Here is a 15,923-nt window from a genome sequence, read left to right as displayed (position 1 = left end):
TCTAAAGTCACATGAGATGAGTTCTATGTCATCTTTCAGAGGAATGTTACATTAAAGATGTCAGTGCTCTCTGTGCTTCTAAATTCAAAATAGACAGAAAGCAAAAAGCAGAAAATATCACACCATTAGAGGAAAAAGGAAACCATGTAAATGGTATCCTTCACTTTTTGGTTTTTAGATATTAACTTTATAGGTATTCACATTGTGATGTGAGCAAACACAGATAATATTTGAAACTATTTCAGACTGGAGAGGCTAATGATTGCCTAAAATCCACAGTATGTTCAAGATTTCACTCAGACTGGCAGTTACTTAGTGTTCTTTGTCAGATTTCTTCCTTTTTTTTTTTAGTCTTACAGATTTTGAATAAAGGGATACAGCACATGGGGTTTGATACCTTGATAAAATATATATTGTGGCAATACAATTTAACTTTTCATTGCTAGATTTTTTAAAAAAAATGTGGTTTATACACAAACATTTAAAATTTTTAAGGATTTGCCTGAATTCTAACAGGGATGCAACGATTTTTTGCTAGTATGGCTTTTTAATTTAAAGACACTTATTTCAATTGCTAGAATATGTTATGTATAAATGTTATTTCTCTCCAGGGAATATCTAATCAAGAAGGATGAATTTACACTGGCAGGTATTCATAGAGGGTAACTGTGAGGTAAGAATGCTTGTAAATCAACAGGCTTCATGATGGAAAACCAAAAAGACAAAATTATAACTGAAGAAAGCTGAATAGGCATTTGGATCTTGTCAGCAAGGTAATGAACAGTAGCACAGGATAAATTTGCCTACTATGATTACAAGACATTGCCAGAGAAGCACAATATCATTATCTCTAATACTAGAAGCAAATTGCTTTGGTTGTATTAAAGATATTACTGTAGAATAAATAATATGCTTTTAAAAATCAAAATGCAAGTGCATACTCTATATTTTAAAATTTAAGTAACGATTAATAGGAAATAATTAAGACAGACCAACTTAAAGATAAATGGAAATAAAGATATTACTGTATTAAATTTCAGTTCTAGTACCAAGATTTATGAACACAGGTTCTAGTCAAAGCATGAAGATATAAGCTCAAACATTTTTAAAGGAACAAGAGGTATGAATCCATTGTGTTAAACAATAATTGTACCTTGTTTGTCAAAATAAAGGCAATTTGATAAGCTCATTTCTTCAGAAAAAAATGTATAGCCAGTACACTGGGGTTCACAGTTCTTAAGAATAACAGAGATGCCTCCTGAATTTAGCAACAGAATTTCCATGTATATTCCACTGTCCTCTTTCAAGGACAAAACTCAGGTCTTCCAACTCCTGAGTTTACAATAACATTTTGATGAAGACAGACATGGAAATGAACATTCAGACCCAATGTGAAATTAAGGTAATGAATAAGTAGCTTCTACATTGCAATATTTAGACCACCACAAGTAGCCACTGCAGGCACGTGCATTTTATCACGTTCCCTGGATGAATATACACACAGCAGGTTTGAAATAGGCTACTGCATCAGTATTTACCACAACTCCAAAACAAAGCTGTATCACAGCAGAATTTTTCCAGTACCTGTTCCTCTAAGTATTGACAAATAACTAAATTTCTCTAATGTTATGCTGGACACTAAATATTTATATATTTTGCAATGTGTATATTCAGGAAGGAATAACCCTTAGGTTTAACAGAAAAAAATATCTTACCTCCCATCTCTATCCCAGTCATATACTTCTACTTTAATTGTCCTAAAATCAAAAAAACAAAACAACACAACCCTATTAAAATGTTATATATGTAACCAGATTACACATTAAATGAAATGATTCTTTAAACCTTAAAGTATTAACAAAGTTTTTAGGAACTGTTTCCTTATGAGTAAAGTGAACCCTTGAGGGCAGCTCTAACCTTGCTTCAGGGACGACTGGGAAACAGATAAAAAGGAAAAACCAGACATTTCTCAAGTAAAGATCAATCGTATTTCACATACTTCAAGAATGGATTTCTTAAAATGCAACTACTACAGAGCATCTTATCATCAACATCCTTGCTGAAACAGGAAAGATATATGAGGATAGAGATAGCACACAGCTTTGTTCACCTCCTTTCACAATAGAAAGTGCATGTATGTAAGCAAATTCAACTACCACCAGCAGTGAATCCTATTTGGCCTAAACTCAACTGAACATGGGATAGAAAAAAAACCACCTCCCATATTTTAAGCAGCAACGTAACTTACTTTTATTCTTCAGAACAGTTTCACATGAAGTGAAGTCATCAGGGCTGTCTTATTAATAGAGGGAACAAGAATCTAAGCAGCAATTACTTTGTAATTTGCTTCCATGGAAGCTGCTCCTCATTCTTCCAATTACATACAGTCAAATATATATTGATTCATTTTCTTTACTAAGAAGGGACTCCGGGGATAAAGCTGAGCAACAGCTGATATGATATACAATATAATATCAAGCAATTCACACCTGGATGTTTTTCATATTTTTAATGATATTACAAAATAGGAAAAGAAGGACTTGCTTTGTCTGGATGTCACCTCTTTTCAACTCAATTTAAAGGCTCTTAATTACACCTATTTGTTATATTTTATAGCTCTTGCATAACTCAGGTTGGATTTAAGTTACCTTACAATGAAAACTGATTAAAGTGAAAGTTGTTCTGCAGAACAAAGTGAAAAACAACTCCAAGCCTCCTATCCTACCAAGTATTTCAACTTTCAAGGGAACCGACTTTCACCTTCAGAGGAACTCAACAAAAAAAGGCAATATCACAACGTTTTTTCCCTAGACAACCATTATTTTACTTCCATTTTAAAACCAGTTATGACAGACAGAACACATCACTAAGTTAAGATTTATGTAAGGTTTAGTGGGATTTAAGTTTGAATAGTCTTACAAATCTGTGTCTAAATAGCAAAATCATCTCAATGAGAAAACTCAGACTGTCAAAATAAATTATTAAAAATATCAAGATAAATTCCTGAGAAGGGTCTTCAGGTAACTGCAGTAAGAGCAATTTGTCCTTGAATAAAGCTCCTCTCTTTAATATGAAATTTATTTCATATTAAAGGATTAATTACGGATCTTGACTTTTATCTATTTTGCATGACATGCAAGATATTAAAAGACCTTTCCAATCTTCACACACTGAAACTTAACCTTTACCTTAAAGGACACAGTTAAGAGGATGGTTTCCTAGTTTAATATAAAAAAAACAAAAAACTTTAATTTAAAAATAATCAAGGTTAGAGCTGGGTATCTGTTTTAAAACTTTTATGCAGAAAATAACTGTAAGTGCTTTTTGACAGCTCAGACTAAGAGAAAGAAAGAACAAAGACATTAGACACTAAGTACTACTGCAGTACTGCAATGCCATTCCTGTGAGGTCTGAAAGCACTGTATAATTGCATAGTTTTAGAAAAATTAAGCAAATCCTGGTCATTCCCTAAAGAAAACATGGCCAGAGTTCACTAAGAAGCACGTATTACCTGAAGATTTAGTCTCCCCAACACCGATACAAACATTCACTGAGACATACTTTTACTAAGGACATTATTCCCACCTTTCACATCTATCACAGAACCCAGAGCTCCCAAAACTTTATCTGTGAAACTATCATTATCTGAAAGAGACCTCTGGGGTTTGTGTTTTAAGTATTACCACGTGGATATTAGGAAGTTAATCCTTACCTTTAGAAAGAAGGGTTTTCTAACTAAAAAACCCCAAACCTCTGAAGTTTTTTCTGGATTTTCAGCAGGTTAATTTGAATTAACCTGAGAGCTAATGACTACTTCTTAATTTGAAACATGATTGTTGTATGCAGGACTATGAAGTCCCATGGAGCCTTTATTCACTGGGCACATCATGTTGAAAGCACGTCAACAGTAGATACACAAAAATTATTTGAGGAGTGCTATTACACTTTCAAGTTCCCTTAATTTGGAATGCTGGAGTTATTTTAATATGCCTGCACCACAACATCTTTTCTAATTATTATGAAAACCTTTTTCTTTAGTATGATAAACAGTGCAGTGTTCAGAGACTAGCCTAATGAATACTACTTTGCTTATGCATTATGCACATTAACCCAAATACAAGTAAAAAATTCTATTTTAATATGCTCATTAAAAAATTGCTTCGTTTTTATTGCATCTAAGTGAAAGAGTAACCAACATGGCCATTTTTAAGGAGTCTAAAAACACCCATTTCCACTGAACTAATTTGTTTATTATTAGTGGTAAAATGTTGATTAAAAACATGTTATTACTACCACCTAAAGATAGATCCTTTTGCATGGCACCACTGAAAACTTCAGATCTGAAGATGACTACCTTCTGTGTTTGTCATCTACTGATCTATGTACTTTAAAGACTTTCATTTATCAGCACCCTCTGACATTGCATTGGCACAAAAGGAAAACAGATCCTCATTGTTTCTCATTGAAACATTAAAAAATATTTCTGTACACTTGTCACAGAGACCATGTGTTAAATTAGTCTTTTCTTTCTAATTCACCCCACAGAGAGCAAAGAGCTTTTTCCAGAAAACACCAATAGCATTTCCTACAGATTTAGCATATTTGCTTTATTTTTCTAAATTCTTTAATGTGATGAACGGTTTTGAACACCTATTATCCTTTCAAAATCCTTTTGAACATCTATTATCCATTCAAAATATTGATTAAATAAAGAACACATGAATTAAGGAGAAAAAAAATGTATATGCTTAAAAACTTAAGCTACATCTTACCGGTCATAGTCTCCATTACACAGTGCTCTGACAGAAATCTTGAATGCCTGCCACACTGGATTCAATGTATTTTTCACAACTTCTGTTTTGTGGCAGATTGTAAAACTGCAATTAATACAAAAAATAAAGATACAAAAAATATAAATAAATTTTGTATTTATTTACTTTTTCTTTTGTGTCATCGAAGATGGAATGGAGCTGTAATCATTCATACATACCATGTGCATATAAAATATAAGGTAAGAAAAAGAGAAATATGGTGAAATCAGAAGGAAGGGAAGACTGAGGAGACCTGCTGGAGAGAGAATACAGACTAAAGTGCTAAATAACTCTTAATCTGAAATGTTTTTACCCGAAACTTCAACAGGATCTATAACCATTCAGTGACTATTTCAAGGAAGAGCAGTTTCCATCCCACTAGTTTAAACAGACCTTGTAACATGCAGGAATTAGTCACAGATCCAGAAAGAAAGCAATCTTGTGAGGATCTGACTCTTGCTAAGACATTAAGAAACTGAGCCAAGGGAATGATGGCTTTCAGATTTTTACTCTCCATTTTATGTCCATGAATTTTTAACCAGGGCTGTCTTAGGTAAAACATGTAAGCCTCTGAGATTCAATGATCACCTTCTCTCATGAACTCTATTTGCATATTCTGCTGTCTCTAAATGATGCAAAATTAAAATACCTCTTTTGAACTCCCATCTTGCGGACTGAATTGTTCAACAGAAAGCAAGAACACAGTCACTGGTGAAATCATTACTGAAATTCTTCATCCAGTTGCAATGAAAGTTATCCTTTGAGGGAATGTCCTCCTAGTGCCCCAAACACCTACACTTTTAGGCTGCATTGCCAGCACTCCCAGTAATACCCAGAGAAATGTCACAAGTGACCTTAATGCCACTTGCAAAGGAGCCATAACTCCTCCAGGCTTGCAGTTTTACATAGGCAGTGTTTACTCAGGAAACTGTTCCTATCATCTGCCTCCAAGAGAAAAAAAGCAGGTAACAGACACACATACCCATAAACAGATTTATGTTAACAACTGTTCCAGTTAAGCTACAGAGAAAAGTAGCATCATGTATCATGATACTTGGTTTGGTTTGGTACATGTTAGATGTGAGGACTTTCAGTTTTCAAGAAATCTTAACCTGCTAGTAGAGCCCCACAAAGGCAGAGTGTGGTGTTGACCAGTGCATGTCGAGGCTTAGCAGTAGAATAGAAGAGATTAGTCTTCTTTAATGAATTAAAGCATGAATGTAGCAAACAGCCATTTGTAAAAAATATAAATTCTATTTCAAGGATTTTTAATTCAATTTCCTAGAACTATGTCAAAAAGATAAAAGATACTTCCTAATTTAAATTTGCATCATAAAACGTTTTTATCGAAACACAATTTCTAAGCATTAGCATATTTTGCATCTACAATTTTCTTTGAGAATTCTATTTCATTTAAATACATACTATATCTTCACAAAAGTAAAACTATTTAGCTATTTTATTACTATTTATTGTCACAATGCTCTATATTTATGAGACACTTACCTCTTAAAATCCTCAATTGCAATGTTTGAACAATTTGTTGTAATAGTTTTATTCCTATACTGCCTAACGTGACAAACTGAAATCCAACAAACATTATAAAAGAAACACAGCTTAATATGGAAAAAGTAAAAAAATGAGAACTATATTATCTGTAAATAATTAAGTTGCCCAATGATTAGCAGCAGAAATACTTAACAGGCACCTACCTGCCATCTTCATTGCTTCGATGAAATACAAGGAAAGGATCGGATTTCCCAAAGAAGTCCTTCTTGTCTAGCTTGTTTGCACAAAACTGCATTAAAACTGAATCCTGAAATGGGTAATAAAGAAAAATTACAGACAGCATGCCCTCCACTACACTAAAAACAAAAACTGACTAAACTATGCAAATAAAAAACAAAATAAATGGGGGTATCTGTCTTCTAAATGCTCTCTACATATCCACATTTGTGCAATGTCTTCATTGTGCAGTTTGAATGGCTGGAACCAACAATTCCTTTGTAGGAACACCAGAAAAAGAACAATTTTCTATGCTAAAATGGCTCAGGATTTTTCAAGGATTTTCTGACATCCAAAACTCCATTCTGAAAGAAGTAGATGCCTAGGCAAGGAAAGTATATTAAAAGTAATTTTTAAAACTCCAGTCAGGCACGACTCAGCCTCATTCCTTCAATGACTTTGACCTGTTGTTGTCTGTTCCTACTGCCTGTCAAGCAAATAGCTGCTGGCTCTTAAGAGTCTGAACCTTCAAGAAAATGAGCCTGAAAGGTACCAAGTACATCCTGACAACAAATACAGATACAAGTTTCTTCACTGTGATCAGGCAAACTGAAAGTCACACACACCATCTCTTTGGGCAAAGTCAAGAACGAGAAAAGGATTGTAAATGCAAAGATAAACTTGCAGCAGACTCACCAGCTAACTGGGGCAGGGCCTGCTGGAAGATTGTTCCATAAACAGATCTTGAGGCGCAACAGCAACAAGAGGATGATGACAGAAAATGTGGGCTCACCACTGAGTGGGGCAGGAGACCAGGTGACAAAGGACATTGCAAGGTCCAGGTTTCTCATAGCTTTTCTATGTCTTTCTATGTCTTTCTCATAGCTTTCTACCTTACTGCTAAGATTTGCCTTCGAGATTCTTGGGACACCTGAAACCCAGACCCGATAAAGTCTGGAACAAGGATAACTTGTGCTTGATAGTGGAGGACCAGGAAAGGAACATTTAAAACAGACCAGACACACAGAAGTCCATGGGACTTGGTAGGATGCACCTGAGAGAGCTGATGAAGTTGTCTAATATTACTGTGGGGCCACTTTCAATTACCCCTATAAAGTTATGATGTTCAGAGGAAGTTCTCCTGTGTCTTTGAGAAAGGGCAAGAGGATCCAAGCCAGTTTTATCTCAAACCCTGAGATGATGATAGAACAAAAAATCCTGGAAAACATATGCAAACACATGAAAAAGAAGAAGGTGGCTAAGAGACATCACAAAGGTTTTACAAAGGGGAAATTCATGCCTGATCCACTGGAATCCTTTCCTCACAAAATGAGTGGCTGATTGGATGAGAGGAACGTAGTGGACATTTATTCTTCACCTTAGCATGGCCTTATACAGTGTCCCCCATAAAACCTTGCTCACAAACTAATGAATTATAGAGTAGAAAACTGGACAGTGAGGGACATTGAAAAATGGCTGAAGTGCTGGGCTTCAAAGGGTCATATTGAATGGCACAAAGTCCACCTGGGACCAGTCACTAGCAGTGTACCCAAGGCATCAAAAATGGGCCAAGAATGCTGAACTAGAAATAGCAGTTTATACTGCTGTCATTCAGAGACATCTGTATGGGCTGGAAAAACTGACCAATATGAACCTCATGGGGTTCAACAGAGCAAAATGCAGGTACTGCACATGAAGGGGAAAAGCCCTATGCACAGGGACAGACTGCAGGCCAAGCAGCTGGAAAGCAGCCGGGCAGAAGAGGACTGAAGGGGCTTGGTGGACACCAAGTTGATCAATGTGCCCTTGGCAACAAAGGCCAACAGCCTGCTGGGCTACATAACTAAGAGTGCTGACAGAAAGTTGAAGGAAGAGACTCAGCTTGGGTGAGGCCACTGCTGAAGCACTGTTCATTCCTGGAGCACTCTTCTAGGCTCCCCAGTACAAGGAAGACACAAACATGCTGAAGCAATTCCAGCAAAAGCATCACTAAAATGATTAAGGGATTGGACCATCTCTCATCTGGGGAAAGGCAGAGAGAGTTGAAATTACCTAGCCTGGAAAACAGAAGGTTTACCAATTTGTGTAAGTACATGACACTAGGGAATAAACAGCCTATGGTTAGTGGCATCCAGAGGAAGAAAAGGTTGCAATATGTACATACTTGAAATGTGAGAAATTTTATTTAAATACAAGGAAAAGCCTTTTCACTCTTAGTGTGCTGAAAAGCTGTAACAGAGAAATTGTGGAGATCACTTGGACTCAAAATCCAACTGCACAGAGCCCTGAGGAACCTGCCCTAAGAGGGGCAGCAGTATTGGACTAAACAATCTTCCAAGGTCTTTTCCAACCTCAGCAATTCAGTGATTCCAGAACTCACTGACATCCTGAATACGAGCTGTAAAAATTTAGATAAAATACAGAAATCCAGAAGATCAAGTACGTGACAGCTGCTGAGACGTTGCAAGAGACTGTGAGAGAGTGAGGACATGAAGGAGCATTAGAGAGAATGCATGAGATACTGAGCATTGGCTTCTGCTTCTTTCTGTTTCTTCTCTCTAAAACTAAGAGCAGCTTAAAGGAAAACAGTATTCCAACTTCTTACATAAAGCACAAAATGCAAATTTGTAAGTTATACCATTAACAATCCAGTGCAGTGTAAATCACAAAATAATTTTCATGTTATTTTTGGAAAGCAATGAGCACACTTACTCTGCAACACCCTAGTTCCTCTGCTGTTACTATGACTGTTCCACACTTCTTCCCAGGAATTCCTCTGCAAAATACACAACCATATCACCTTAGTTCCTTAATATCATGTATGAAAATTACAACTGACACAGAGAGCACAAGGTAAGTTTTCAAGTCTCAAAGCTGATGGCATGCAATTCAGTTTCCCTCTTCAGCCACTTGTTCTGTGTTAAAAAGTTGGTTTATCCTAAGTGAATTGGTAAATGAGTTGCATATTTATTCTAACAAGAAAGAAACAAATCAGTTTTGATTTTAAAGGAAACAGCATTCATAGTTTCAATAGGTTAAAACAGTATCAGAAGTTTACTATCCACCCTCCCATTGGTGTATCCTTTTGTGATGACCACAACTGATTTGTGAAAAACATCCTATTGCAAATTTTACTTTAAAAAAATACCTAAAATATAGTTAAAAGTAAACACCAGCATTATTTTACAACATTTATTCTGAAATGTCTATGAAGACACATAATAATCTCACCATTGTATCTGATACAGGAGTTGCAAAAGAAATTACTATTCACTCAGACAGCAATTAAAAACACAGGCTGCAACACCAGAAATCCCAAAAAACAGTTCCTCAGCATAAAAAGCAGCAGAAAAACAGAAAACCCACACATAATCTGATAGTATTCAGTGCCAGCAGCCTTTTGGACGGGGACACACTCAACACAGGAGGCCATGGGACTTATAAAAGAAGGAAAATATTAACATGATTGTTCATAAAGAGGTGAAATACTTCATCAAGACTAGCACAGAATTTCTCTTCAGATCAAGTTCTCATTATTTAGGGACTAAAAACTCTATCAAATGACTCGTACAGTTTTTGATGCTATTAAGTACAAACTTAATATGCTTAAGTCTACATACATGAAAATAGTACTGGACCATTTACAGACACTTAAGAGTTTGTTCTCTTACAAATTCCCTTAAAAATCATTCATTAGGAAAAAAAATCCCTAAGTGTAAAGTAAGCATCCTGAGAAAAACTTCAGTGGTCACAGATCAGGCAAATGGAACAAACTTTAACTAGCAATAATGCTCTGTAAGAAAATAATAAAATAATTTCAAGCTGGTCAAAATTCAAGTATGAAAAAAAAATTAGATATTCATCATTACAGACCAGTCTTTCCAATTGCCAGAGAAATACTGACCAATACTATGTTAAAGACAAGCATCAAAAGAGTTCCATGTGCTTAAATCTAGAATGCAGTGCCATTGTTCATCTTCCTTAGCTCCAAGGGATAGATGGTAGTGAGCTACCCTGGAACTGGTTCTATAGCACGGAAATTATGATAGAAAATTTGTATTTGGGCAACTAGTTTCTCAGGGTTTCTCTGGAAAGAGTTACAGATCTGGGTTTGTGGGATAATAATGAGAGAGAGAGAGAGAGAGAGAGAGAGAGAGAGAGAGAGAGAGAGAGAGAGATAGATAGATAGATAGATAGATAGATAGATAGATAGATAGATAGAGAGAGCTATATTAACTGTAATCTTCATTGTATAACTGCAGTCAACGCCACCATTGAGGGCTAGTTATCTGAAACTCAGATATAGAAAATGTGCCAGTCTAAGTGTGAAACTAAAAAGTGAAAATCTGCATTCAGTGGGTCTACTGGCTTAGGAGTCCAGAACCTGTAGGCTTCTCTACAGCGATCACCTCTTTTTGGACAGCATTTCAAGGAGCAGGTAGAGAAGCTCTGGTAGAGGAACAGAACAGACAACCGTTATCAAAGAAAGGCTTTCAACAATACCTGCATGTCTATATAAGACACAGTCTTGAGAAATAATTATTGATTTCTCAAAATAAATGATTCCACAATTGAAGCACCACATCTGCAGCACCAAGAGAAGTTTAAAAGGACACTCTGAAGAATACTTGGGCTTTAACTAATACTGAAATGAGGACCTTTACAGAGCCTGTGTAAAAGACGAGCATTTACGTGGAAATTCAAACCCAAGAGGTGAAAAAAAGCCTCCAATTTCGCAAACTGGAATTGCAATGAGGCAGAGGATGGAATATCTTTCAGGTCATTCAAAAATGTACAGGCTTATCCCTGATTTTGCAGAGCCTAGCCCTCTGACATTCACACCCACAAATAAAAGGACAGGACAAATATATATGGGAAGTTCAGGTATTTTTTCTATCAGCTATGTTCACAGCAAAATGACAGGAAAAAGAACTTCACATAATAGGCCAGCTGCCCCAGTAGAGCCTCATTAGCAGGCAATGGCACTCAGATGTGGATAACTAGCATAGAATGCTCATTAAGCTTTGCAATGGCCCTATCTCCTCATCAAAGGAAATCCCTACAGGAATGCACTTAGCAGATCCTGGAAAAAACCACTGCTCAAAGTTACAAATGTGGCTAGCATCTTCTCTCAAGGAAGACAGAATGTGCAGAGATCTAATTTTGGATAATCTCTGAGCAGGTGACACTCTCGAGAGAACAAAAGTGCGGCATTTCGGGAAGTGGATGAGTCTGCACATTGTCCTTTCATGCCAGAACAGCTGGAACATGAGAGGCCAGGCAGAGTAAATCCTACACATGGAGCTTGTCTTGAGAAGGCAGTTAATGAATCTAGTAACCCAACAGGTAAAGAGAACAAACATTACTGTTAAAATGTCACATTAACCATTTCACCTTCTTTGAATTACTAGAATTATTTTCCAATAGAAATTATCCAAAACAAATGTTCACATCTGTATCTGGCCAGTCTGTAAAATAAAGTGCAAGACCAAAGTATGTTCTTGAGCAAAAAATGCTCACTGTCACAAGGATAACAGGCTACCACACTACAATACTGGGAGCAAGACTCTCCTGTGACAGACTGCATAAAATCCCGAAGTCCTTAATGGTATCAGAAACAGAGAGGGAGGTTCAGGGGACAATCTCACAACTGCCAAGAAGAAATACTGTCAAGTGTATGCCTCAGAGGTGTAATTCACTGGTGCTTGTAACACCAATGAAACTGCAAGGCATGCACACCATGTAGGCAAAGAAAAATGTGAATTGTGTACCTTCACTTTTGTACTTGCCATGAAGATAAGTGCAAGGTGTGTTTCAGCCTTCCTGATTGACCACAGCAATGGTGACCCTCCAGGTTTGAGATATTTTACTTTAACTTTGAGGAAGGACAAGACTATCTTTTCACTGTAGACTTCCTCAGGTAACCTTCCCTGATGATCCAAAATCTGACTGAAGCTGGACAGCTCACAGCAGCCATGAAATCCTGAATTGTGTAAGACTTTTGCAAATGTCTAAGGTAGATAGAGCTTCTTCTAGAGAATGATAAGCTTCAAGTCTTTCTAATTTTCATTTTGAAAGAACATCAGGGCTTACTTGAATGCCAATCAGAGAATGGAATTCAAGCTTCTCAAACTGCTTAAGTATAAAAAGTGCTACTTCTGTAGGGTAGCTGATTGGGACTAAAACAGCACCAAGCATTCTCTTCTTTATACATCCATTGGCAGAGAACTGAAGAGGGAAAATGTTAATGAACTTCAGAAATATGGTGAAAAGATAAAGCTCTCTTAATTCATAAATCATAAAGAGCATTCATGCTATGAGAACACAGACTTGACTTCATAAAGAGAACAGTAAACTCAAACCAGTAAACTCAAATATCCCTAAGAAGGGAAGACATGCAATATTGTCAATTCAATTCTCATTGTTTGACTATTAAGAGACATTAAGCACACATCTACAAAGAATCTTGAGATGCATTGCAAAGTTTCATGAATATCAGAAATGTCTCCTAGACACCCAGACTTCAGAGAGTCCAGAATGGACAATCACTCAGGCACAGTTGTCAACTCACAGCACTGTCAAAAGCAGCAATGACAGAATAAACAGGGACACTATGAAGAACTGATAAACAGTCAAACATTCTCTCATTAACGTGTGTCTCCCCACATGTTGGGTTCACTTACTAACTACCATACAAGACACTATCAGAACTCAGACCTGAGAAATTTATATAAAGTTTATTAAATAAATTAAAGAAGTTTATTTCCCATGAGAAATTATTTTACACAGGCCAACACAACTGTGAAGTAAGACCTCTTTTCCACAGAATCTTCACTGATATTTTTTTTTCTCATAGATAATTTCAAACTTTAAACTTCACCTGTTACTCATTTCAGAATTCATTTAACCTGTACCAAATGCTAGACTGCTGAATGAATGCCTTTTAATCTACATGTTCAAAATAAATTTCAGAAATTTTTCAGGAAAAAAAAATGTACTGCATTGAATAACTGACTAATTGAGGACAGAAAAAAAATTGAAGACTTTCAAGAAGTCAGGCAAGATTCTTCATCTTACTAAATATAAGTGTCTTCAAAGTTAGCACTTTCTCTGACCAAGTGACCTCTGTGATTCTTTGAGTGTGTGGAGACAGGTTTCTAAAAGCTGATGACTCTCCTGGGATGGGTCTGAAAGCACCCAGAGCAAATATTTGGGCTCCCCCACCTACCATTGGGACACTCTTCTCATTTGTTCACAGATAACCTTTTTAATCACACAGCCTAACACAACTTCTCTATTAGGACACTTACTGTACCAGTCCTCAAGGGTATTTCCTAGACATGTTTTTAAAACTTTAATATCCAGAATGGGATTAAAGGGAGAATCACAAAATACTGTTGTTTAATAACTACAATATTTGTTGATGTTAATAATTTTGTGTGATTGTATTAGAAATCTGATAATCTAGTCAGCTGATTCTTCACTGTTTCTTTGGGAAGGTTTTTTGCAGGAACTCAAATGCTTGAAAAAATTAAAGTTTTATGATGTGCTAATATGCAAACCAAAACAAAAAAAAATTTTTAGATTAGTACACTCAAGATATTTCTAATACAAGATGTAACAAGGTTGACAAAAACCATGGATTAGTCAATTCCTTTGCTAATTGTCCAAAATGAAACCTAAAACATCATAGCCTATATAAAGAAAGATTTCTCTTGCATGTAACTATTTACTCTCTCTTAAAAGCCATATCTGTCAATTCTGTATATCAAGATATCTCACAGCAAAAAAGCTCCACAACTCTAGCCTCATGCAGCAATATGCATTCATCTAACATTCCAGAATACTTACACAATTGATTTTTCCAGTCTGCTCCCCTGTGATCCCACTATTTCTCCCAGTGTGCAAAACATCTGTCCCAAAAAATCCTGAAAAGCAAAAACATCAATCTCAGAATTCGTATTTCACACAATGAAATTTGGTTTCCCATTTATCTGAGCTGTTCCCTACTGAAGAACAGATTCTGCTGAACACCACATCTTAGTGATAACTATGAAACAGTGAATCATAAACAAACTCACTACCACCTATTTCACATAACAGTAGGATACACTTTTAGATGTAATTCTAAGGCAGTACACAACCACTACGGTGAGGATGTAATTGGAGATCAATGGCTAAGTCTCATCTTTTCACTGTGAAGCACACACACAGTATTCCTTCTGCTGTCCTCTCTTCCTTCGCTCCAGGTTCTCAAAGGTTCTCTTACCAAAGCCTTCCTGTATTTATTTTTTAAAAATTCACTGATAAGCCTCTGAATTCTACTCTTGCATCTCTAAATGTTAAAGTTACTATTTCATCACTCCCACTTTTATACTCATGTTGTCTTGAAGGTTTCTTCTAACACTGAGACACAATAAAAACATGGTACAATTTTAGGACCCAAAAAAGTATCAACTAATTCCAGCATATTACATATCTAAAAGGTATACATGCATGCCTAATTATGCCCTTTGCATGAGAAATGTCCCATTAACATTATACTCACGTGTTTTCTCTCATAACCAATTACTGTATTTGTCTCTGTGTCCCTGATATTACTTAGAGTCAAAAGAAAATAAACATACTTAAGAAATGTAAGCAATTTAACACAAGGAATTATATTAGTGAGGAAGAACTTACATGTTTTGAGAGGTTAGGACTCTTTGAGTCAACATCATAGCTGAGGGAAAAAAAAAAAAGAAAATTTGTATCAGAGTTACCAGATGACATATCTGATGACAATTATGTAAATAAACAAAAATGAAACAATTATTTCACCATTGTGAAATTTTACACAAACAGATTTGTGAATGAAAGTTCCCCAGTAAGGAAGACAAACTGAGTCATCATATATAGGACTATGGTTCACTTGTTATTTGAAATTAAATAATTTTCAACAAAGTGCAAGCTTTAAAGGGAAATTCTTCTGATATTCCTTTTTGAACAGTGAAAGATGACAAAAAGCAGACCAAACATTAAAAATTGACCCTAGAAAACAAACTAACTTATAAATTATTTTCTTAAGTAATTTTTCAGTCATTTGAATTAGCAAACAGAAATAACTAACAATAAACAAAACTGCTTTTAGCAAGAGTTTTACTTGTTCTTTTGAGTTTATCATATTCTTGGCCTTCCTCCAGCTAGAAAATGTCATCGTTTCCCTTCCATAATCAAGTCAAGAGTTAAAAAAAGTTCCTCTCTGAATTAAGGAGACATTGAAAAAAAATAATGTAAGAAATTCATACATTAGGATTACTAATCTCTGTACTTTAATAGTCTTCCACCTTTATCAAATAAACCAATTTATATTTTTATCAAATAATCTGTTCAGATTCAATACCAGTA

At 35.8% G+C, this 15,923-nt stretch overlaps 1 protein-coding gene across 2 annotated transcripts in view; it reads right to left on the bottom strand.

The window, feature by feature from the left end:
* The window catches only part of CPNE8 (copine 8), a 69,819-nt gene that overhangs the window by 30,021 nt on the left and 23,875 nt on the right, over positions 1-15,923 (bottom strand). For both annotated transcript variants that reach the window (XR_007776587.1, XM_009086819.4), the window contains exons 5-10: positions 15,219-15,258; positions 14,388-14,464; positions 9,249-9,312; positions 6,524-6,627; positions 4,773-4,877; positions 1,716-1,757 (exon numbers count right to left, since the gene is read on the bottom strand). Coding sequence is in view for 1 of the 2 variants with exons in the window: in XM_009086819.4 (XP_009085067.1) it covers positions 1,716-1,757; positions 4,773-4,877; positions 6,524-6,627; positions 9,249-9,312; positions 14,388-14,464; positions 15,219-15,258 (432 nt within the window). In the remaining variant the exon portion in view is untranslated. The remainder of the gene's footprint in view (positions 1-1,715; positions 1,758-4,772; positions 4,878-6,523; positions 6,628-9,248; positions 9,313-14,387; positions 14,465-15,218; positions 15,259-15,923) is intronic.

Source organism: Serinus canaria, chromosome 1A (assembly GCF_022539315.1).
Source record: "Serinus canaria isolate serCan28SL12 chromosome 1A, serCan2020, whole genome shotgun sequence".
In the NCBI taxonomy this organism is placed as follows: domain Eukaryota; kingdom Metazoa; phylum Chordata; class Aves; order Passeriformes; family Fringillidae; genus Serinus; species Serinus canaria.
The sequence above is the reverse complement of the archived record's forward strand: the minus strand, read 5'-3'. Positions and strand labels throughout refer to the sequence as shown.